We start from the raw sequence: 23,819 nt of genomic DNA, 5'->3' as shown, positions 1-23,819 counted from the left end.
GACCTACAAATTTGCCATCTTTAAAGTTAAAGAAGGTGGATGATAAAGGGTTAGTAGACACTTGGACAAGGGTGCAAATGTTAAATTTAGGGCCCTCCTTTTCTAGACATAGAAATCTGATGATGTTGCCAATTATAATGCCAATATTTTGGTTGGTACGGACCATAATAGCAGCTCACTGTAAACACTGCCACCCGAAATGCTCTTCTTTATTTTTTAGATATTAGCATGCCCCGTCATGTGTTACGTTAATATCAGTCACAGTTCCCTCTTTCACCTGTGAAAACATTGGCCTTTTTCCAGCTTTTTTTTTTCTTCTTCCCGCAGTCAAACCATTTGGAGTGCTGTCTTTTTAAATGTTGAGAGGAGTGTTGTGTTGCTAGCAACGCGCAACCTTTTGGGAACTGGCGCTTAGAAGGATAGAGGCTCTCTCTCCCATTGCTTTTCCCAGGACTCTTTGGAACGTAGGTCGGCAAAAAAAGCGGAAGAGAAAATACCAAACAACAGACATCTGGGTTTTTTTTGAGGAATGAAAGCCACCAGAGCGACGCGGGAGTCGCGCTTCCATCCTGGAAACACTCCGTCGTACCATGTTTCATTTGTTCAGCAGCAGGGTGTAAGTGTGCCTTCGTGTCGAGAGTTGTGAAAATGTCTGTTCCGGGTCTACGGATGACTCCGGCTAGAGGGTCGTATCCTTGTGTGGGTTTTTTTTTTGCGTTGTTTCGTGTCAAGAGTTTTGTGCAGAAAAGCTAACAGGCTCTACAGCAGAAGGGAAAAACACGGCAGCATGTTTGGACTTGATGGCAGAAATATTCAGCGCTTCAGGCCTTACTGAATAGAAAAGTAGCTTGCTTGCCGAATCGCACTTGTTGTCGATTCGTAACGTCATACTGAATCAGGAAACTGGGGTTCGAGTTCGCCGTTAACCCAGATCCTGGGAATCCTCTGGACAGCTGCCGCTACAGATGCGAGACCAGTTAATGCATTCAGGATATCTCTGCACAATCACATCATTCCACTCGCCTTGGCAACGGCAGTAGGCTCAGACCATGAGTTTCACTCACTCCAGTTATCAGATTCGGATGAAAACTCTTGACCCGTGCACAGTTTGACTCGTGATTTAACTCGCAAGAAAGAACAGCACTGGAATGATGATTTCTTTCTCTGACTCAAGTAGGTGGAGTCCAGGTTTTTGCAGATTTACATGGAAATACTGTTGTCTTAACTTGAAAGACTTTCGAAGTATTTCACTCATAATTTGACTCAATACAGAAGTGAACTAGTGACTGACTCTGATTTGACGTTTGCAGATTTTCATTAGAAACGGCATGCTCCTTTGATTTTTACCCCCACGGTTTGTTTTCCATAAAATACCAGAAAAAACTACAACCATTTCTTGACTTTAGGGCGTAAAGCAAAGTCAAATAATACTGCACGTGGGTGTCCATACCAGAATGGTGAATGCATTAAGAGGTCAAAGATCACGCTAATGACTGCACGCTTAAGTAGTGCGCTGAGGCCAGGGGTCAAAGGTTGGGTTACTGATGCAACGTACCAATGATTGGCGCCATGGTAACAAGGTCGAGTTATATTCTGCATTAAAGCAGCTTGGTAGATTGTTTTTGGTTAGCATCTCTTATCGCAATAGGTTTATGACTATTTCTTCCAACATTAGGGAGGAAAAAAGTCAAACAAATGTTTTATTGTTGCATAAACTTCTCTTGCAACTTACCAGAAAGTGCTGGTGTAATGGCAGCATTATCGCTTGAGGCTAGCACAGTCAAAGCGATTGGAACGAGGAGCGGAAACGCTGCTTCTCACTTCTTGACCTGAATATTCAATCAGCCCTGTGGCACTGGACAAAGACAAAGAGACGAAAATACAAGAAGGACAGGCGAAAAGGAGGACACTGCATTTCTTCCCACGCAACAGCGAAGGCACAAGACAAGTGCCCCATTTATTTGCGACTTTTACCATTTTATTCATGCTCTGCTTGTTGGGTTTTCTGACAATTGAGCATGTCAAGCATATTAAGTTGGCCTCAGTGCTGGTATACTCAGTATCCAGGCATAATAGTCAATTTTGTATTCTCTGACCCTCGTCCAAAGGGTTGCTTTTCTTTCTGAATTCAGAAACCAAAGTCTCCAGACTTCACTTAATGGGAACTTTTCAGAATCTGTGCTGTTCACAGGCCTGTCCGTTAATTGTTAGCAGGCTCACAACAATTGCCGCTGAATCAGATGATTCTGTTCCCTAAATTGAGTTTGCAATGTCTCACCACAAAGACAGAATCATATGATTTGCTTTGCAGAATCCCGTTAGTGGACTTGCCGGAAACACTTTGCGAGCCTTTACCGACTCCAGCGGCTTCACAGAAATAGCTATTAGTCCCACGCAATGCAATAGTCAAGTCTGACTCAACCAATTAATGTTTCCTCTTAGTTCTAACAATTTCTAGTCAATCAACTAAATCCACAGTGTTCTCAGTAAAGGAAATAATCAAAAATCTTAGAAGCCATAGTCTTTCCCCGTATTTCCACAAATTTAAGGCCTAGAAACGCTGAACAAGACCTGGTTGGTTTACTGGAGTACAACTGGCAATTCAGAAATGTTAACTAGAGTTAAGGTAGTAAACATCCGTTACCAGTGTGTATTATCGTAAGTTTGCTTCAATTATACTGCAATAATTTGAATAGGCCCAATTAGAGGACACGGCACCCTGATTTGACTCCAAATGACCCAAGTGGTGCTTTTCTTTGGGAGGCCACTAAATCAGAATTTTTAGTTTAATTCTAGTTACCGTATTTTGCCGTTAAATATACCCGGGTATATTAAATGATTTTTGCTTTTTTGAGCCTCCCGTTTGTGCGCCATTAATATATCCCTGCTGTTTAATATACCCGGGTATATTAAACGGCAAATCATCTTTTTTGGCAAGATTTGTATGGTGTTCATGGGGGCATAATTACAGATACTTAAGTTCATTAAAATTCCAAGTCAGACTTTATTCAGCAGTAAGAAGTTTTAACCTGAGCAGTAAGTAGTTTTCGTCAGCAAAACGTTGATGCACCCCGTCACGACATAAAGAGTGCGTAGTGGATGGTACCTTCCCGTTTGTGCGCCATTTAATATACCCCTGCCGTTTAATATACCCAGGTATGTTAAATAGGAGGGTATATTAAACAGCAACATTTGGTAGTTCTAATCGTTAGCTCTTGCTCTCGAATTAGTTAAATTAGTATTCTTTTTGTTCTCGAGTGTTTTGATGTCGCGCTAGTGGCATCTTTAGTGTGGTATCATTATTGGTTGCATACAAAAGGGTTGCATTAAGAAGTCTCTGAAAGGCTGTCAAGAGGAAACGCTTTGTTGGCTATGTATGTATTCACATCGTCACCACGCATGTTGCTTTCCACACGACATCTCAAAGCACTGCGGTATAGATCGGATTCACGTGGACCAAAACCCTTTTCTTCTTCTTGTCAGGGCTTGGTTATCCGCAACGTGAGATGCATTCGGCAAGCCCTCGCTAACGCGTCTGAGTGCTCCGACGGTCCGACAATTACGTGAACACTACTTTGTTTTATTTATTTTAGAATGCATAAGTGGGCAGGTTGCCACCCAGACGCACTTAGGATCTATTACACTCCTTGACTTACACTCCTAAAGTGTGTTTCCATTGAATAGCGAACACAGAAAGGGGAAGTAGGCTAATATTAATTCATCACTGGAAAAAATACGGAAGTCTACATCTTTTGAAAACACCGCATTTTAGGCCTGACTGAAATTTGACATTATATTTGAGCTTCACCCTCGATCGTAGTATAACATATAATTTGCATCATTTATTTTGAAATACTTGAAATCCTGTTCAAGATTCTAAACTTGATTGGATTGGATAACTTTATTCATCCCGTGTTCAGGGAAATTTCATTGTGACAGTAGCAAAAAAGGCATAGTTATAAGTTGGACAGTACAGTCGCAAAGGCCGCAGAACAACAAAGCAAAAGCACAAAGTACAAAGCAAAGCAAAGTAAATGGGATCATTAAGAATTACCAAATCAAATCATTAAGACAGAAAAGCAGCAAAAACACAAAACGAGCAAGAGTGGACAGAGCTACCGCCACCGGCTGCCACTTGAACGATGCCATTTTGGTTGCGGTAGCAAAAACGGATACAGACTCAAAAAAATGGAACCGCACACAGGAAGTCTTCCACATAATTAGAATAGCGCCTTCGGAATGTTAAGAGATTAAAGTTTTCCTTAACTGCATCCCACAATCAATGGTGGCGGTCTCAGAAAAAGCAATACAGTACGACCTTGTTTATCGCGGTTAATACGTTCCAACACCTGCCGCAATAGGTCAATTGACAAGGGCGATGTAGGGACAGTGTTTTTATGGTGTTTATTTATTATTTTAAAGCCCTCTCTTCTAATATTTAACTCCCGAAGATACAATTTGCCCTCCAGTGGCCAGTGAAATAATCTCCAACTGTTACTTCCATGTGATGAATCCGTGATAGTTGATCGGCAAAGTGACGATGTGTTACTGTATATCCCATAATGCATTGTGCCGATACAGAAAAAAAATACTTTTTGTGTGTTTTAGTACAAGGAAAAAAAACCTACATATTGAAAGGGGTTGAGAATGAGGGAATCTGTGGGTGATCTATTGTCCACTATATATAAAAAGTCGTTATGTAATGATGAGGCAGTCGGGGATGGATGTTTCCCAACATTGAGTTAGGCCAACTAATTTTGTTGATGTTTCATTTGTCTGGCATTAATGCTAATCAATGTGGGTTGCTTCTGAGGCATCCTGCTTACTCATGCAATGGCCGTGCTACAGCAAGCGCTACGGCAAGCGTCCATTAGTAGATGATAATGACAAAGATGTCGCGGAAGGACTCGCTCGGAGGCGTCCTCACACTTTGCTCCCACGCACTGGCGAGCGCCGCATATGCTCGCCCTCCCGTTGATTGTTTTCCTTCTTCTGAGTCATTTCTCATCCTCTTTTGCTTCTTCTTAGATCTCATCTGATGCCCAGGCTCAAGGAGTCTCGCTCCCATGAGTCACTGCTCAGCCCCAGCAGCGCTGTGGAAGCCCTGGACATAAGCATGGAGGACGAGGTCATCATCAAGCCCGTGCATAGCAGCATCCTTGGTCAAGACTACTGTTTCGAGGTGAGGTTCGAATCCAGGGGTGCCAATGAGATCTGACGTGGGCCCGACCTGGTTATTTTATGGTCTGAAAAGCTAATTTACTTGGGGCTAGATCACTTCCAAATCCCAATTTGATGATTCCATTCCTCCAAGCTCACGTTGACTTTGGTCTCGGCAGGTGACGACGTCCTCGGGGAGCAAGTGCTTTTCTTGCCGCTCGTCAGCCGAGAGAGACAAATGGATGGAGAACTTGAGGAGAGCCGTTCAGCCAAACAAGGTGACCTAGAAATCGAGCACGGGATCGGACCCACGTTCTCAGGGAACTGATGATTGACAAATAGCTTAGTACTGTCTCTTTAATAGCTGGAAATGCACTTTATAAAGTGTAAACACTATAGCGTAACGAATAGGAACAAGGATATATATATACATACATATATATATATATATATATATATATATATATATATATATATATATATATATATATATATATATATATATATATATATATATATATATATATATATATATATATATACATGTTGTGTATGCCATCATATTAAAATTATGTATAGTAATTATTTTAATGTCAATGTCAACAAATGATTATAATTATATTAGTAATTTGTGTGTGATTAATCATCAGTATTTTTTAAATGTTATTTTTAAAAATATTTCATGACTAAATAATCTTAATCTTAATAAAAACAAGGCCATTTTATTAACTGAGAAGGACTCAGTTATTGTCCTTAGTAATACTCTAAAGTTAATTTTTAAAATGTTTTATATTATTTAACTCAATGCCCACCATTGACAATAATAGAAAGACAATTTATTTCAGCCAGGCTTGTGTATCATATTTTTAAAATATATTTTATGGAAAAAATAATAAAAATAAGTCCTTTTTTTTCTAAATGTATGTAATAAAAGTGTAAAAATAGATCAATCACCATTTTTTCCTCTTTTCTGTTTTTTTTTGCGATCAATTGCTGCCAGCCTCTTCCACTCAAAAAAGATTGAACGTCTAGCAAGTTTTTGGGAATTTAAGTTTACGTTACAGATCGCTTCCTTTCATTTCGATCCGAGAATTAGACGTTGTTGAAAATGATAGAACGTTGCGCTACTGTAGCGAGGCACCCAAATTTCATGAACATAGATATTTTCCTGGCACTTACTGTGTAATTCCCACAAGATGTGCCAGTATGTTTGACATGAAAAAGACCCTTAAAATCTTTTTTTCCATTCTGCCCGGTATTATTATCAACCCCTATTTGACAGCCTGGCTAAGGACAGAGTAGAGGGCGTAATGGTCGCCACTCTCTCCCGTTGCCGTTCACTCACTCAACCACTTTTCCCGTCACCGTCGTGTCCGCAGGACAACAGCAGGCGGGTGGAGAACGTGCTGCGACTGTGGCTCATCGAGGCCAAGGACCTCCCCGCCAAGAAGAAGTACTTCTGCGAGCTGTGCCTGGACGAGGCGCTTTACGCCCGCACCACCTGCAAACTCAAGACAGACAATGTCTTCTGGGGCGAGCATTTTGAGTTCAACAACCTGCCGGCGGTGCGCAGCATCACGGCGCACCTCTACAAGGACACGGACAAGAAGAAGAAGAAGGACAAGAACAACTACGTGGGCTTAGTCAGCATCCCCGTAGCGGCGGTGAGCGGGCGGCAATTTGTGGAGAAGTGGTACCCGGTCAGCACGCCCAACCCGACCAAGGGGAAAACGTCGGGACCCATGATTCGCATTAAGGCGCGCTACCAGAGCATGAACATCCTTCCCATGGAGCTGTACAAGGAGTTTGCCGAGTACACCACCAACAACTACATGCTGCTTTGCTCCGTGCTCGAACCCGGAATCAGCGTCAAGAATAAAGAAGAGATGGCATGTGCGCTGGTGCATATTCTGCAGAGCACCGGCAAGGCCAAAGTAAGTTGCGCCGTATCCAGAAAAAAAGGCGATCAAAAAATCCACCCAAAAAGTCCCATTTGTTTCCAATGGCAAAAACATTTAGAAATTCAACTTTCAACATGTATCTCATCCCACATTTTTTTTCTCTTTTGCACACCCTAAAACACTTTTTTTGGCCCAAAAAACATGCGCTCCCACCTTAATTTGACAAAAAAATGCAAATATATTTCTAATGGCAACAAATATGTCCGGATAAAGTGACCTTAAAAAACTAGATGACAAAAAGCAACCTAAAAATGTCCAAAAATCAAAAGGAAGTGAACTAAAATCAATAGGAAGGAGCCCAGAACCCCCTAAAACTAATAAAGTTCTATTGACCTTAAAAGTAAGTTGCACCGTATCCAGAAAGAAGTCAATCAAAAAAATCGACCCAAAAAGTCCCATTCATTTCCAATGGCAAAACATTTGAAATTCAACTTTCAAAATGTATCTCATCCCACATTTTTTTTCTCTTTTGCTCTCCCCAAAACACCTTTTTTGGCCCAAAAACATGCGGTCCCACCTTAATTTGACAAAAAAAAAATCCTAATATATTTCTAATGGCAACGAATATGTCCGGATAAAGTGACCCTAAAAAAGATGACAAGAAGCAACCCAAAAAATGTCCAAAAATCAAAAGGAAGTGACCTAAAATCAATAGGAAGTACCCCAGAACCCCCTAAAACTAATAAAGTTCTATTGACCTTAAAAGTAAGTCTTTGCCAGCCTAAGAAAACAATAAATAATTAATAAATCCTGATCTTTCAGTCCTAATAATGGCGCTCAATGACCAATCCATTTCTACATGGGGTACTTACAGATCGCTTTGGGTCATTTTCTATTGATTTTGAGGCACTTTCTATGATTCTTCTTATTTGTTTTTGTCCTGTCCACCCGACTCACAAACTTCTGTTTTGGCTGGCTGGCTCGGACCCACTAGCGAGCCACTTGTGGCCCACAGATTCCGCGTCAAACCCCCAAAAATGCACCCCTGCACGATGATTTGGCTCTTCATTAAATGCTCTCCACAAGTACCCTCCACGGATAAGCATTGTCTAGCAAACCCTGGCTATCCGCGAGGTACGCTTCCACGGGGTGCCGTGTAGACGCTGCTACAGCACTTTAAGGTTAAATATTCTTGCACCGTCTGCTGCTCGTGTGGTGAACTTTTCACCCGTGCAAATGCAATGCGGCTGACAAGACACCAGAGAGGCAGGTGAGTTCCACCTGCTTCCCACAGCTTGTATTCCATTTTTAGCAAGCAGACAAAGCCCTTACGTGCATCACCTTGCGGCATGCCCATAAAATTGGGCGGGCACAGTGCGCCAAAGGTGAATTAATAAGCATACCTGATTTGATACAGTTTGTCAAGTGTTTCCCTGTCATTGTAACAATTGTTAAAATACCTCACTTGTATCACTAGAGTTAAATACTGTGTTGCTTTTTGCGAAATTTGCGATACGAGGAAAATTCCGAGCAAATTTTTGCCTTGAGATACGAGACAAAATTTGAGATACGAGTAAATGAAATGGTGCCTGTTGCAAGAGGCTGCTTATGAAAAACAGCATCGCTCTGTTTTTCTCGCCGCATCTTCGTTGCGTAAAGATATCTAATTTGTATTTCGCTATTTTATATGAGAAAAATTTATTTGAGTTACGAGTGAATTGACATACAAGCCTGGGCCCGGAACGCATTATGCTCGTATGTCAAGGTATTATTGTATAGAAAACAATCATGTTATACATAGGCTGCACTTCCACAAATCTAATTTCTGAGTTAATATTTCACATACATCTCTATTTTTTATTATGCTATGTGAGCTATTTGATTCCAATATTTATAAGCTCATTCTTTTAAGTCTTTCGGGAACTATCTGTTGAAAAATGTAGCCGTCTAGGTACCGCACACGAAGCTACGGGTTTAAATCCGATAACAGAAAATCCGCAAAATTGCTACGTGACAGCTGAGTTCTTTTGGCAGTGTTCCATCAATACTACGGCACGCTATGACATGTTGCAGCGCACTTGCGTTGTCACATCATGAATGCATTCTATTTAGAAATCAGTTGCATTTGTTTGTGCCAAGTGAACGGCTACACAAAAAGATTGGAAAGTAAAATCATTTCAAAAAAGAAGTTGGTAGGCCTGAAGTTATAAGTCCCAAGTTCAGAGCCGTTAAGTCGCGGACCAAATGTTTTACGGCCTAAAGTCGTACACATAAAAATTTAAAAGCCACAGGAGGTTCAAGAGAAAGGATTTGTAACCTGAAAATCAGAAGTCATAACCTTCGAATATTTGCGCAAATATCGTATCCCAAAGTTATACTCTGAGACTCGAAATTTATAACCCAAGTCGACATTCCAAAATGTGTAGAACTGAAGGACCAAACCTGGATTTGATGATGAAATGAGGACAGGAAATCAAAAGATTATTTTTTTCTTGTTGTTAAAAATAACTCTCGTGGAATTCAATTGCCTTTCATTAATGTTTTTTTTTAAAATCTTTTTTCTATCTCATCAGTCGTCTCTCGACTCCGAAGAGAAGCTTTCTGAAACTTTCTTTGACTTGCGGTTCGCCGGCGCCGTGATATATTAGCGCGTAAGAACTAGTGTCTGTCGTTGGCTGATTGATGAGGGAGAAGTCGGCGCTCCATCTCCCCCGCCCCGAGAGACGTTCGCATTCTTAATTACTCTGCATTAATTCCCTCCTTCCGTGCAGGGAATTTGCAGTTTCGTTGCACATCCCAGAGGGTGCCGTGGCGGTGCCGCCAAAGTCAAGGCCTTGTAGGGGTTGCTTATCGCGTCTTTTTGATTTTGAGACGAGTTATCTCGGTTTTGTTTGTGCAGCCAAATTATGGAGAAGATTTATTCAGCATGGAAAAAAACTAAGTTAACATTGGCATCATTGTTTATTTTTGCCTTTCATGAAGAATCTGAATTTGGAATCAGATGCAACTTTAGCCAATTGCTCTTAAGCGATAACGAACCATACAAATGCAACGCAGCACATATTTACTCACATAGGGCACACTTAAAAGTAAAACAAATTCCCCAAAGTGAACAAGGTGCCCAATCAGTCGGTGCGCCTTTTGTATGCACTACATCAGGGGTGTCAGACTCGGGTTGGTTCGCGGGCCGCGTTAACGTCAACTCGATTTCATGTGGGTCGGACCATTTTAGATATAATATTTAGATTTTTTTAAATAAATGGATTAAAAGAACTGGATTAAAAGCCCTGACTATTCAGTTTTTTACAGAGCTAAAACAATGTTTATTTTAGCTTTTTTTCAATATTTATAGATTTTACAAAATGATTTTTGAACTAAAAACACAGAAAAAATGCATTAAAAAATTACAATTATTGATTTAAAAGGGGGAAAATCAGGAAATTTAATATACATCTATACTCTTCATTTTAATTTGATCCTAAAACAGAAAGTCGGCACTCATGATTTACTTTCCCGGGCCACATAAAATGATGCAACGGTCCAGATTTGGCCCCCGGGCCGCCACTTTGACACATGTGCACTAAATTCAAGATTCAGTAGATGCCGCTGTATGACGCCGACAACTTGACTGTCTGGGTACATTGCTTGCTGACGCACTATATTTATATAGTGAAAAGGGGAATGCGTGTGCGTATATCATGCTTACAGCATGAAAATATTAGCAATCGACGATTTGTCTGCTACCAGTCATCAAGACGATCCGGGTTAGAGCTGAAATGGGTATAACAAGATCAGTTTTACAAAAAAATGCACTTAAAAAATTCCTGTACAAAAGTTATTATACGGCATACACAATTTGAAATGATCCAAAAACATATAAAATACGGTAAAAACATACAACTTGACATGTATGCTTTTAGGACAATAGAGCCATCCATCGGCATGCCGTTTGAGTATTTTTGCCTTGTATAAGATTGTCCCTAGAATGCATCTCTATTCATTAGATGCCATCAGCCGTGTCTTTACGCCACCCTCCCTTTTTTCTTCTTTCCAGCTTGATGCCTGATGAGATGTGGCAGCTATACAAAGCGCGTTCCACTTATGCTTATTAGTGTCGAAGTGAGTGGATGGGTAGATGTATGGATAGATGGATAGATGGAGGAGAAACTTTAAAAAGATGATTTGTGGCTTTCACAAAGAACAAAGTTAAAGTACCATGCCATTACTTTCAAATGTGATAGCACACATTCGATTCCTCTCGGGTAAAGAACGATTTTGATCAGGCAACCAACAATATCAAGAGAAGAGTGCAGCCATGACATTAAGAAGCAACAACAAATATTACCAATAGGGAGAAAGTGACATTTCTCTGAGCTTCAAGTATTTTATTTGCGTGTCTGATCTGTGTGTTGTCCGTCTGTCAACTGTTTCAAGATGCGCTGCGGAATGGCGATTCTCCAAAATCCACATAAACAACTCCCGGGAATTTCCCAGAGAAGATAAGAGAGTTGAAAACAAGTCTTTTAAAACACCCACTGTTTATCCAAAAAAGGCCAGCTCATCAACAGTATTTTAGGATTTATTTATTTAATGAGAGATGGCACATATTAATGAACATAGATATGTAAGATTGTAGCCCAGGGCTAATTTCCATTTTTAGTCCCTTGTGTTTGTTGAAGATAAATGGTGACGCATACACACTCAAGTAGCACAGTTTTAGAGACGTAGTGATTGCAATTTGGTTCGTCTAACAGCCAAGGCTTTAAGATGATTGGCCAAGAGGTTCAGAGACGTATGTTAATTGGTATTGAGTTCCAGGTATGAAGAGAGAAGGTGCTTTGGCTAATTTAGGACTCTTTTTGAAGGGAACTACACAGTCACCTCTAGAGCCAGCCCATGTTAATGTGTTGGAATTTTTTTGTATGATTTCAAGTGGGCCATAATCTGATCAAGCAGCAAATGCCCTCATCAGGGCGGGGAGGGATGGACAGGAATTTGACGTGGAAACTGCTTGATGGATTGTTCAAAGATTAAGACTGGTGGAATTGTGGCGTTAAACGGAGTTAAACAAAAACAGCTTGTGGGTTGGATAATAGGAATTTGCTGGCTGCCTCCAAAACAACCGTGTTCAATCTTCTGCTAAAACACATTCGCGTGGCATTCGGGAGGACGACATACCAGAACGGATAGCGTGGTGCACATGTGTCAAAGTGGCGGCCTGGGGGCCAAATCTGGCCCGCCGCATCATTTTGTGTGGCCCGGGAAAGTAAATCATGAGTGCTGACATTCTGTTTTAGGATCAAATTAAAATGAAGAGTATAGATGTATATTAAATTTCCTGATTTTCCCCCTTTTAAATCAATAATTGTAATTTTTTAATCAAATTTTTCTGTGTTTTTAGTTCAAAAATCATTTTGTAAAATCAAAAGATATTTTTTTTAAAAAGCTAAAATAAACATTGTTTTAGATCTATTAAAAAACGGAATATTCAGGGCTTTTAATCCAGTTCTTTTAATCCATTTATTTTAAAAAAATCTAAATATTATATCTAAAATGGTCCGGCCCACGTGAAATCAAGTTGACGTTAAAGCGGCCCGCGAACCAACCCGAGTCTGACACCCCTGACGTGGTGGTTAAAAAAATAAGACTGATTATGTCCCAGATTGCCGAAATCCAGATTAGCGTACTGTACTGCTTCACAAATGTATCTAGAGTTTGACCCTCCTCCTGTTTGTCCTTCAGGATTTCCTGACAGACCTCATGATGTCAGAAGTGGACCGCTGTGGAGAAAACGAGCACCTGATCTTCCGCGAGAACACGTTGGCGACCAAAGCTATCGAGGAGTACCTCAAACTGGTGGGCCAGAAGTACCTGCAGGATGCTCTTGGTAAGCGGCCAACTGTTTTCTGGCACGAATACTCAACGCGGGTTTACACCAATCTCGTAGATTGTACACAGGCTTGTTTGTTTTACGCTCCCCGTCTCAACGGGATGATTGGCCGAGAATATCGGAGAAGCCTCATAAATGATGCATGGCCACGCTGGCGGGGTTTTCTGGGGTTTGTTCGGCATCAGGCTCAAGTTTTGATATCTTTGGAATGCTTCAAATTTAGTGTTTGTGGAAGCAGACTTATTGCGGTTTGAGACATTTTTCATTCGACAACGTTATCTTTTACGTTATTTTCCAAAGAAAACAGTGACGTTAATCGGAACTGCCACAAGAAGCTAACGTTATTATTTTTTAAACTGGTTTCCCAATTGTGTTGTTTGTTGTTTTAAAGGCGAGTTCATTAAGGCGCTTTACGAGTCTGACGAAAACTGCGAGGTGGACCCGTCCAAGTGCTCTTCGGGGGACCTCCCAGAGCATCAGAGCAACCTGAAAATGTGCTGCGAGCTCGCTTTCTGCAAGATCATCAACTCCTACTGGTCAGCAGGGGGGACGCATCTCGTAATATTCCGACAACCAGAGCCTAAAAAGCGTTGTTGCCCTTTTCTCCTTCCAACCAGTGTCTTTCCGCGAGAGCTCAAAGAGGTTTTTGCCTCGTGGCGACAGGAGTGCAGCAACCGCGGTCGGCCGGACATCAGCGAACGGCTCATCAGCGCCTCGCTCTTCCTACGCTTTCTCTGCCCGGCCATCATGTCGCCATCGCTTTTCAACCTGATGCAGGAGTACCCCGACGACCGCACGGCGCGCACTCTTACGCTGATTGCTAAGGTCACGCAAAACCTGGCCAATTTTACAAAGTAAGTGCTCACTATAGTAGACAGCTATTCTAAAGTTGTTATTTAAGACCTTTAACACAAGTGACTATTGTGGATCATTTAAAACAACTCAAATATCAGCTATTATTACCGTATTTTCCTATCTTATTTTTTTTTATTCCTAAATAAGATGCACCATATTATAAGATGCAGTAGTAGGGGCTGGTGGTAGTTATAATAATAATAATAATCGGACATAGGCCATGTCGTCATTACCACAACACAAAAAAGCCTACTTGTCATCACACGCAGAACTGCGTGTGACGAAATTGATGGTGCTTCTCCATAAGCTACGTTTAATCGGCAAAAGACCTAAATAAGTGTAAGTTACGGACTTGTAATTTGTCATTCCGCTGTTGTGGATACAGGTCGCTTACCTCTCGATTACCGCACACTGTCTGCCACTTACCTTCCTTCAAGTCAGCTAGGAGGCGGCAGATCACCAACCAACATCTATTCATATGCCGCAGAAGGGAATGTGTGTATGTTAGCGCGAGTTTAGATGTCTGATGGATGTGGGGAAAAAACTGTCCTTAAGCCTATTTGTCCGAGCTTTGTGGGACCTATAGCGTCTGCCAGAGGGCAGCAGCTGGAACAGATTGTGACCAGGGTGGTAAGGGTCCCCTATGATGTGCTTGGCTCTGCTGAGGTAACGCGGGCTGGCAATGTCTTCAAGTGAGGGCAGAGAGCAGCCGACAATCCTCTGGGCAGTGTTAATCACTTTCTGCATGGCCTTTTTGGAGCTGTAGTAGTGGTAGTAGCAGTCGTAGTAGTAGTAGTAATAGTAATAGTAGTTGTAATAGTATCAATAGCAGTAGGATTAATAGTAGTAGTAGTAGTAGTAATAGTAGTAGCAGTAGTAGTATTAAAAGTAGTCGTAGTAGTAGTAATAGTAGTAGCAGTAATAGTAGTTGTAATAGTATCAGTAGTAGGATTAATAGTAGTAGTAGTAGTATTAATAGTAGTAGCAGTAGTAGTAGTTGTAATAGTATCAGTAGCAGTAGTAGGATTAATCGTAGTAGTAGTAGTAGTAATGGTAGTAGCAGTAGTAGTATTAAAAGTAGTAGTAGTGGTATTAATAGTAGTAGCAGTAATAGTGGTAGTAATGTTAATAGTAGTTGTAATATTATCAATCGTAGTAGGATTAATATTAGTAGCCGTAGTAGTAGCAGTTGTAGTAGTAGTATTAATATTAGTAGCAGTAATAGTAGTAGTAGTAGTAGTAGGATTAATAGTAGTAGCCATAGTAGGATTAATAGGAGTAGCCGTAGTAGTAGCAGTTGTAGTAGTAGTATTAATATTAGTAGCAGTAATAGTAGTAGTAGTATTAATAGTAGTAGCTGTCATAGTATTATCACTAATACTAGTAATAATAGTAGTAGTAGTAGTAGTAGTAAAATCAGTTGTAGTAGTCATAGCAGTAGAAGTAAAAGCAGTAGTAGTAAAAACTATCCTGCTTACTTTCAGGTTTGGGAACAAGGAGGAGTACATGTCGTTTATGAACCAGTTCCTGGAGCATGAGTGGACCAACATGCAGCGCTTCCTACTGGAGATCTCCAACCCGGAGACCATCTCCAACACGGCGGGCTTCGAGGGCTACATCGACCTAGGTCGGGAACTTTCTACGCTACATTCCCTTCTCTCCGAAGTCGTTTCCCAGATGGACCAGGTACAAATCACATCTCGTGGATCGTGGAAAGACTTGCAGAATGATTGATAACCTTTATTAAATATGATGTGACCTTCCAAAACGGTTTTAGGAACTGCGGTCATTACTCTATTTAAAAGTTATCATTAACTTTACTCATTCACTGCTAACCCAGGGCAAAAATATTGTTTTTGTTTATTTATTTATTTTTAAAACATTTGAGACATTGCAGCAGCAATAATAACCCAGCAAAAATAGAAATCAATTTACTCTCTAACAGACTTTTCATTATTATTATTTTTCCTGCTGTGGGCTTCTCCATTTTGGTTAAAAAAAACAGGTGTTGTATTTCTGAGTTGCTGTCAGATAATTTACTGCAGCTCCCTTGATTCATGCTCAGAATATATCAGAATGTTTATCGGGGCGTCGATCAATAATTTATGATGCTGTTACATAAACAGAGTGAAAGTACGAATCACTATGGAAAGCCTAGGGAGGTCGTAATAATGTTTTTTTGTTGGGGGGGGGCATTCACTCCGGTAACAGAAGGGGAAGCTGGTGATCGTTAGATAAAGTGTTCCATCTGTCAAGGGAAGAAAATACATATTTCAATAATTCAGACATCCGTCGGTCAGAGTGACTATAATTTTGTGCTACATTCTTATCGCAATTTGGCACCAAAATGTAATTCATTTTTTTCTGTTACACCCACCATGAAATCTTTAAATCATTGACAATCATTTTTTTTTAATATAAATATATTTAAATCTGTATACTTTCCACAATAAATGTCTTTATTATTAGTAATAATATCCGCATGAACATGATTATGCCTTGACGAATGTCGTTTCCTTTTGTTGAAGAGCGGCAACTCCAAGTTAGGACCGTTGCCACGCATTCTGCGAGAAGTCAGCGTGGCGCTGAGCAACCCAGCTGGCCTTCACGTACAGTCCGCGGGGTCGCCGGAGCAGAGTGGCTTGTCCCCTTTGGAGGCCGGCTGCAGCATCTCTTCGGGCCTGCAGAAGATGGTCATCGATAATGACCTCACGGGGTAAAACCTTACTCTCTCTCTGATATCCTAAGAATTTTTGGAGAAATACTAAATTCACATGGCTATGCTTATCGCCCCCCTCAGGTTGGTTGACTTCACCCGGCTCCCCTCCCCGACCCCTGAAAACAAGGACCTATTTTTTGTGACGAGAAGCTCGGCCATCCAGCCTTCCCCCGCGCGCAGCTCCAGTTACTCCGAGACCAACGAGCCCGATTCGGGCATGGCTAACGGAAGCAAGAGTCTGTCCATGGTGGACCTGCAAGACCCCCGCAGTTTGGAAGGCGGCTTTGGCTGTGGTGGTGGTGGCCCCAGTCCCGGAACCTCGGACAACCTGGCCGAAGCCCCGGTCTCCGTGGGGGGCTGGTCGGCCAGGACGCCGCAGTCCAACATCCCTGGAGGTTCCTCCATGTGGAAACCTCCTCAGACACCAACCACCCCGAACACGGAAGGTGCCCCGGGCCGGCCCGCCCAGTTACTCGCCCCACTATCCTTCCAGAACCCGGTCTACCAGGTAAGTCAATATGTAAATCCTCACTTAGCTCTCTGACCAATGGTCGATTGGTCGCCCGTCGTTTGGTCGCCTGGAAGGTTATTGATAATTACCATTTAAATTGTTGCTCAAATTCCCTAAATACAAACTGTGAATTACTATTTAGTCATACTTAATGCCCTATTAATTATCAGGCTAAAGAAAAGCTCCAAATTTCCCAGACTTTTATTGTTTTTTTGTTGGAGAACTTGTTAAGACCCTGACTGACGTAGCTTCTTAAAGGGTAAATATGTGCTACGTTGCATTTGTATGGTTCGTTATTGCTTAAGAGCAATTGGCTAAAGTTGAATCTAATTCCAAATTCAGATTCTTCATGAAAGGCAAAAATAAACACAGGTGCCCACGCACCTACATACAAACTCTTCTACACTCACACGTCGGCTCAGTGAAACTGCTCATGGCCATTGTTGGCTTTTATTGATGCGTAGACTGTGTTGTTTTACCTTGTTTTGTCGCCGGTCTTTTGGTCGCCCGTTGTCGCGGTCAGGGCGACCAAAAGACCGGCGACCAATCGACCGCACACGCTGACCAATCCCGTTTTCCTGCATCAGATGGCCACCTGCCTCCCGGTGTCCCCGCGGGGTCTGACCGACTCGGGGTCCGAGTGCCACAGCTCGGTCAGCTCCCACAGCAACAACGAGGACGTCCCGCCCGGCGGGAAGCACCCCTTCCTGAATCACGGCGGCGGGAGCAGCGGCGACGAGTACGCCCGCCGCTCGGGCGAGTTCACCCGTCGACAGCTGTCGCTCTCCGAGGCGCAGCACCAGCCGTCCGTGCCCCGACAGAACAGCGCCGGCCCCCAGCGCCGGATCGACCAGCCGCCCCCGCCGCAGAGCGTGACGCGAGGCCGCACGCCCCCCAACCTGCTCAACAGCGCCGCCTACCCCCGTCCCGGCTCGGGCGGCGGCATGATGACGGCGTCCCCGGACTGGCCCATGAGCGGCGCCCGCTTGCGGCAGCAGTCGTCCTCGTCCAAGGGGGACAGCCCCGAGACGAAGCAGAGGGCGCAGCACAAACAGGTGACGTATAATAAGCGCCCGGAAAAGACGCGGCGACCGGAGACCCAGCGATCGTGAGCGGGCGGGGCCACTCGTATATTTGTCACGCTCGGCGCTCTGGCTATTAACGTGTCATTCACGCTGACGCGCGCACACGAGGTGACGGGAAACGACGCAGCAGCTGGCTTGATATGCGAATGAGTGTGCGTTTGTCTGGGTGGCGGGTTCTTGATTTCATTCTTGACGCATCTCAATTTGACATTGAAAGCGACATTACAGGCATTATTATGCCTTTTATTGTTTATTTGTGTATACACTTGCACACCCGCACATTCACCAATGCCATTTTTTTGGGTGAATTCAAGGAGGATGGCAAAACAACATTGAACTGCTCTATTTTATAGATAAACAATACACACAGTGAAACGACTGCGGTTATCTGGCAACCCATTCGCCTACTGCCCAGTTACCTGGGATAGGCTCCGGCACCCCTTGCCTGGATAAGCTAAATAGTAAAATAAAAGACGGTATATACTACCCTCTTCCATAAAAAAAATTGCTATAACGCCGTATTGCCATAATACACTTAACAGACATAAAGAAGCATTTAACCAAAAAAAAGAAGCATTTTTGAGTGCGTCCATTCCACCGGCTTTTTGTGTTCCACTAAGTATGAGCTTCTTTCTGTTGTACCTGTGCTTTTGTTTGCAACTCCACTCCTTCCTCCTCCACGTGCACTCCGCTCATGTATGTGTGTGTGTGTGTGTGTATGTTGGTTCCCACTAGGCCCCCTCCCCCGTGAACCCCAGTGCGCTGGACCGCACGGCAGCTTGGCTTATGAATATGAATGTGCAGTATTTAGACCATGAGGCCATGGAGCACGACTCACTGAGGCACAGAGAGGATCTGACGCAGGTGCAGAAGGTAACCTGCCTTACCTCCTTTCACCCCCCTATCACCCTCAATGAACCCCCCCTAGCACCCCCCCCATCCCGCTCCCATGCCCCCACAAGCCTGCCCTCGTGGACTGGATTTGACATATTTCCTCAATTGTGCCTCAATGAATGACTTCACTTGAAAAATGAATGGCTCGCCTCAAAGGGAATTTAAATGTAATTATTATTCCACCCGAGAGTTGTTGTTTAGTGGCACAGAAAGTTATTTAGTTTACCTTACAAGCTGAATACCAATCCGTTATTGATTGTAATGTTGTTGGTCTCGTTTGGTTGGTTCAGCACAAATTAGGACATTAGTGCGGTCTCAATAATCACAAGAATAATAAGTGAATTATCTTATTTATTAGAAAGAAATGATGGCTGATGAGATGTTTTTTTTTAATATTTCAGTGATATTGTGATAAAAACACAGAAAAAAAACACAATAACCTCATTGTACATTTCATAGACATCTTATTTAATATTTTAAACACCAAGTTGAAAAAACAAACGGGTATTTCCACTATTCGAGGCAAATGAACATCTGTGTGTTTGTGTGCGTGTGTTTTTGTGCACATTTGCTATGCAGCTTGTGTGTGTCTGCATTTTTGTCAGCAATAGCAAAAAAGGGAAAAAAAACTGTGCTTCCTTTACTACGTCTATCCAGCCAGTGGCGCTATTGCAAACAAAGGTTATTTTCATAGAGTCGAAGCATAACACTAAAAAAAACATTGGTTCTGAACCTGGGGTCTGCATTAGTAATATTATAATACTGAGTGTGCTTAACATAGTCATTTAAAAAAAAAAAAAGAAGAAAAAGATGTGTTCTTAGACAGACTCTTTCCTACGATCCAGTACCGCATAACACTAAAAAAACATTTGGTTCTGACACTGGGGTCTGCATTAGTAATATTATAATACTGAGTGTGCATAACATAAAGTCATAAAAAAAGATGCGTTCTTAGACGGACTCTTTCCTCCGATCCAGTACCAGCAGGAGATTGCACTGCTGCAGGAGAAGCTACGGGCCTCGGTGCAGAAACTTGAGGAGTACGAGGCTCGTCTCAAGGGCCAGGATGAGCAGGCTCAGAAGGTCCTGATGGAGTACCAGGCTCGTCTGGAGGAGTCGGAGGAGCGCCTGCGCCGGCAGCAGGACGACAAGGATCTCCAGATGAAGGGCATCATCAGCAGGTGAGGATAAACGCTGTAAATTGCCGACTCGGGTAGCGTCTTGACGGCAAGTGCTTTGGCTAGATTGATGTCGGTGGAGGAGGAGTTGAAGAAAGATCACTCGGACATGCAGGCGGTGGTGGACTCCAAGCAGAAGATCATTGACGCACAGGTAGGACTCGGGATAAGATTATGTTGAGGCCATTTTTTAAAGAATGGTGGTTCTGCTAAATACGAGTGACCAGATAGCCCATCGCAATCGTTTGATTGTGGAATCTAATTTTTTTTTCCCCCACTACACAGGAGAAGCGCATTGCGTCCTTGGACGCCGCCAACGCTCGCCTCATGAGCGCCCTAACGCAGCTAAAGGAACGCTATAGCACGCAGTCGCGCAACGGTATCTCACCTACCAATCCATCCAAGCTGCAGATCACTGAGAATGGAGAGTTCCGAAACAGCAGCAACTGCTAAAAGACGAAAATAGAGGATTGAAGGATTTATGACAGAAACTCAGAGGTCCCCCCCCACCCTCCTCATCTGGATCCCCGGTGAGTCGAAACCGAAGACTTGAAAAGGTAAACGTTGGTGAAATGGGGCACTGGCCACGAGGGCGGAATCGGACCGTGTACATATGGACGCATACGTACAAAAAAAGACAGCTAGTTGTCCCGGGGATGAACCACTACGTCTTTTTCGATGAGCACTGACCAAGCAGTTGAGGACGCTTTACTAGCGCTTTAGCTTCCAGTCGACGTTTTTTTAAAGAACCAAATACAAGCTAAAAAAAAGTCCTGACCTTTTTCAGGTCGAAAATGCCATCGGGCGGGTTCCCCGTTGTTCTCCCGACAGCCCCGCTGGGGCCCCCTGGTAGTGCACTTTGCAAAAGCTATTGGTACATGCAAGGCCTTAAAAAAAGGATTGCGACTTTATCCCGCAGCTCCCCTATTTCAGCAAAAAAGTTTGAGAACGAAAAACAGGCACAATTATATACTGTGGATTTGTATAGGATAGAGCTTGTACAAACGTATATGTATTATGTAAGTAAATGAGATTCGTGATATTATATTGATGCAATTTAATTATAGATGTATGCATTTCCTTTTTTTTTGGCTTCTACAGTATACACACGGCTATATTTGATAATCTCAAAGGTAAAAGCAGACTATTTAGGAGTTTTATTTTTGTGCTTCTAAAATGAAAACTGAAGAGAGTGCGTAGGTTTTCTTGCACCGGTTGGGTGTTGTGCTGATGGACATGCTATACACTGGAATCGCTAGACCGCCAAGGAACAGAGACCGTTCCTTACCTATCTGGTCATTCGCTTAGCTCAAAAAATGTGATCTGTTAAAGCGGTATCATTTTTCCAAGTTGTTGAAAAAGGCCTACACTTACCAAGTCAATCTAAAGCCCCTACCAATATACCTCTAACCCCAAATAGTATCCCATCATTTGCCTCCTGTATACACTACTGCATACCCTCCAGTTCAACCTTTAATGAAACTATAAAATCTAAAATAGATTTTCTTCTCAATGTTAACCACAAACCTTAACTCCAAAGAATGCTTCACTTTAATTCCACGTATCCAACACAACCCGTCCAAATCAAACATGGCCTTAACGTTAAAAATATAAACAACAGTTACAACATAATTTCTTTTCAGATTCAACCAAACCTTAACCCGACACCCCAATCCCTTTAGCTGCAAAGCATCCCAAATGGTTCACCTTCTGTAACAGCAATCCTATCATAAATCCCGACCCGAACACTATCCTTCCTACTCAGTACTACTCTTACCCAAGCCCTCAAACTAAATAGAACTGTTTCCAGACCTTGAAACTTTTCTCAGCAGCACTTTTGGCATTAAGCATTCAAAAACTGAATGTGAAACACATAAAACAAAACATAAAAATCCAACACTACATCAACGCTACGATAAATTTAGCGTGAGACTGATCCCACAAACCCTTCACCCCTGATCCAGCAGCCCATTTCTACCCTTATCTGTTCTTCAAAACCAGTTTTTCAGTCCCTTCCCTCTTTCAAAATATACTGCTCTCTGAAAAACAGATACTTTTGTAACACAAACTTCCAACTTAAAGATTCTTTCAACCACACACCTTTAGCCCTACCCAAAGTATCCACATAAACCCAATGTCCATTCCTAAAATAAGACCCCAAACACTCTCTTAAACTCTACCACAACCCACCCTCCCACCACGAAACCAATTTTAAAAATTAAACCAAATGACAGTCTTCAAAACCAAACTGTACTTTAAATGGTATTCAGTAAAACCACAGCATACCATCACCCTACCCAAAGAGGTTTCCTAGAACCAAACCTGTAAACCATCACAACAGTCCCCCTAAATTCCATTACATTTTTCTAAAACCACAATAATACTAAACTCAAACCCAATCCCGACCACGCTAAACTTTCTGTTCGAACCTACTAACAAACTCTACCGTACTAAGTCCTCACAGATTTTATGAAACCCTAAAAACGGCCTCAGAACCCGGAGTTCTCATGAATGTTTTAACTCATATAACTTATCATCCTCTCGTAGGTTAGTAGTCGCAAAAGTACAGTAAATTATTCATTTGTAAATCTTACTTCACGCTGAAACTGCTGTATCGTCATTGTGGGCACCACGAACGGGGTTGTTCGGTTTGGGGTTTTGCATTTTAGAGATTGGCGAGCACAATCGTGGCTTTCTCATGGCTCAAACGTCTATGCACTTTTACGTTAAGTGATTGGTGCGAGCTTTGTTTTTTTTTGTTATGTACTAAAGAAAAGGGAGCGCTGGGACTGCGATTGTTTGTAAAATGTCAAAATATATTACATAAAACTTAAGCCGAGAGACTATGCAGCTTTTTTCCCCGCTGCCTTCTGTATTTACCTTGGTTCGGAATGTTTGAATATTTAATTTATATTTGTCGATTTTGACAACACAGAGCAAAAGTCAGTTTTTGCCGGCTTTTAGCTGCTTATGACATTTGCACGCTTTTTTGTAGGACTTTTTGTTACCTGAGAAAATTGGCATTAAACAGCTTTTTCTGTCCTATTAACCAATTTAGTTGGTATTTAATTGACATGCAGTGTTTTTTTGTTTTGTTTTTAATGCTTTGTGGCCAAAAAAAAGTTGCACAGTCTCTTATTTCTCCTAAAAAAGAAAAAAAATAACCAAAAAAAGTACATTTGGATGCTTCTTCATATACGAAAAGGCACATTTGGTTTAATTTCATTTGGATGAGCTGGTTAAACCCTCGCTATGCTACGCTAAGATAACAGTGGCAAGTTTACAGTCAGGAAAAGCTCAAAGATGAATCAGCTATAAATACAGCAAAATATGTTGTATGTTTTCTATGAACCTGTAGAAAATACTTTTTGTAAGTATGTTGAAATGATCTGTTGAATTCCGTTTTGTTAAATAGTCGTGGGCTTTTTTCCCCCCTTTTTGTTGTTGTTTGTTTTCTCTTTTGGCGACATGTGACAAAACAATAATGTACAGAGGAACTTGTGTTGTCCAAAAGTGGCCGTGCAATGTATGTACATTTGCAACAAGACCTATTATTAAAGTTTTATTTAGCTATTTTAAGATCCCACAGTCCCTCCCTTCTCTCCGAACAACAACATTAACTGTTT

The 23,819-nt window shown here is 42.1% G+C and overlaps 1 protein-coding gene across 11 annotated transcripts in view; it reads left to right on the top strand.

Annotated features, from left to right (window-relative positions):
* The window catches only part of dab2ipb (DAB2 interacting protein b), a 59,992-nt gene extending 36,220 nt beyond the window's left edge, over positions 1–23,772 (top strand). For 9 of the 11 annotated variants that reach the window (XM_077623366.1, XM_077623365.1, XM_077623368.1 and 6 more), the window contains 14 exons: positions 5,029–5,182; positions 5,340–5,438; positions 6,540–7,094; positions 12,804–12,948; positions 13,343–13,487; positions 13,569–13,805; positions 15,291–15,492; positions 16,335–16,522; positions 16,607–17,033; positions 17,624–18,091; positions 18,857–18,994; positions 19,994–20,196; positions 20,260–20,347; positions 20,479–23,772. In XM_077623366.1, coding sequence (XP_077479492.1) covers positions 5,029–5,182; positions 5,340–5,438; positions 6,540–7,094; positions 12,804–12,948; positions 13,343–13,487; positions 13,569–13,805; positions 15,291–15,492; positions 16,335–16,522; positions 16,607–17,033; positions 17,624–18,091; positions 18,857–18,994; positions 19,994–20,196; positions 20,260–20,347; positions 20,479–20,646 — 3,217 coding nt within the window. In that variant the 3' untranslated portion in view covers positions 20,647–23,772. Of the gene's footprint in view, positions 1–479; positions 617–5,028; positions 5,183–5,339; positions 5,439–6,539; positions 7,095–12,803; positions 12,949–13,342; positions 13,488–13,568; positions 13,806–15,290; positions 15,493–16,334; positions 16,523–16,606; positions 17,034–17,623; positions 18,092–18,856; positions 18,995–19,993; positions 20,197–20,259; positions 20,348–20,478 lie in introns of those variants that run through there. The other 2 variants (XM_077623373.1, XM_077623369.1) reach the window with 2 other exon arrangements.
* Positions 23,773–23,819: the final 47 nt, after the last annotated feature.

The sequence above is a fragment of the Stigmatopora argus genome, chromosome 16, assembly GCF_051989625.1.
Source record: "Stigmatopora argus isolate UIUO_Sarg chromosome 16, RoL_Sarg_1.0, whole genome shotgun sequence".
NCBI classification, from domain to species: Eukaryota; Metazoa; Chordata; class Actinopteri; order Syngnathiformes; family Syngnathidae; genus Stigmatopora; species Stigmatopora argus.
The sequence above is the reverse complement of the archived record's forward strand: the minus strand, read 5'-3'. Positions and strand labels throughout refer to the sequence as shown.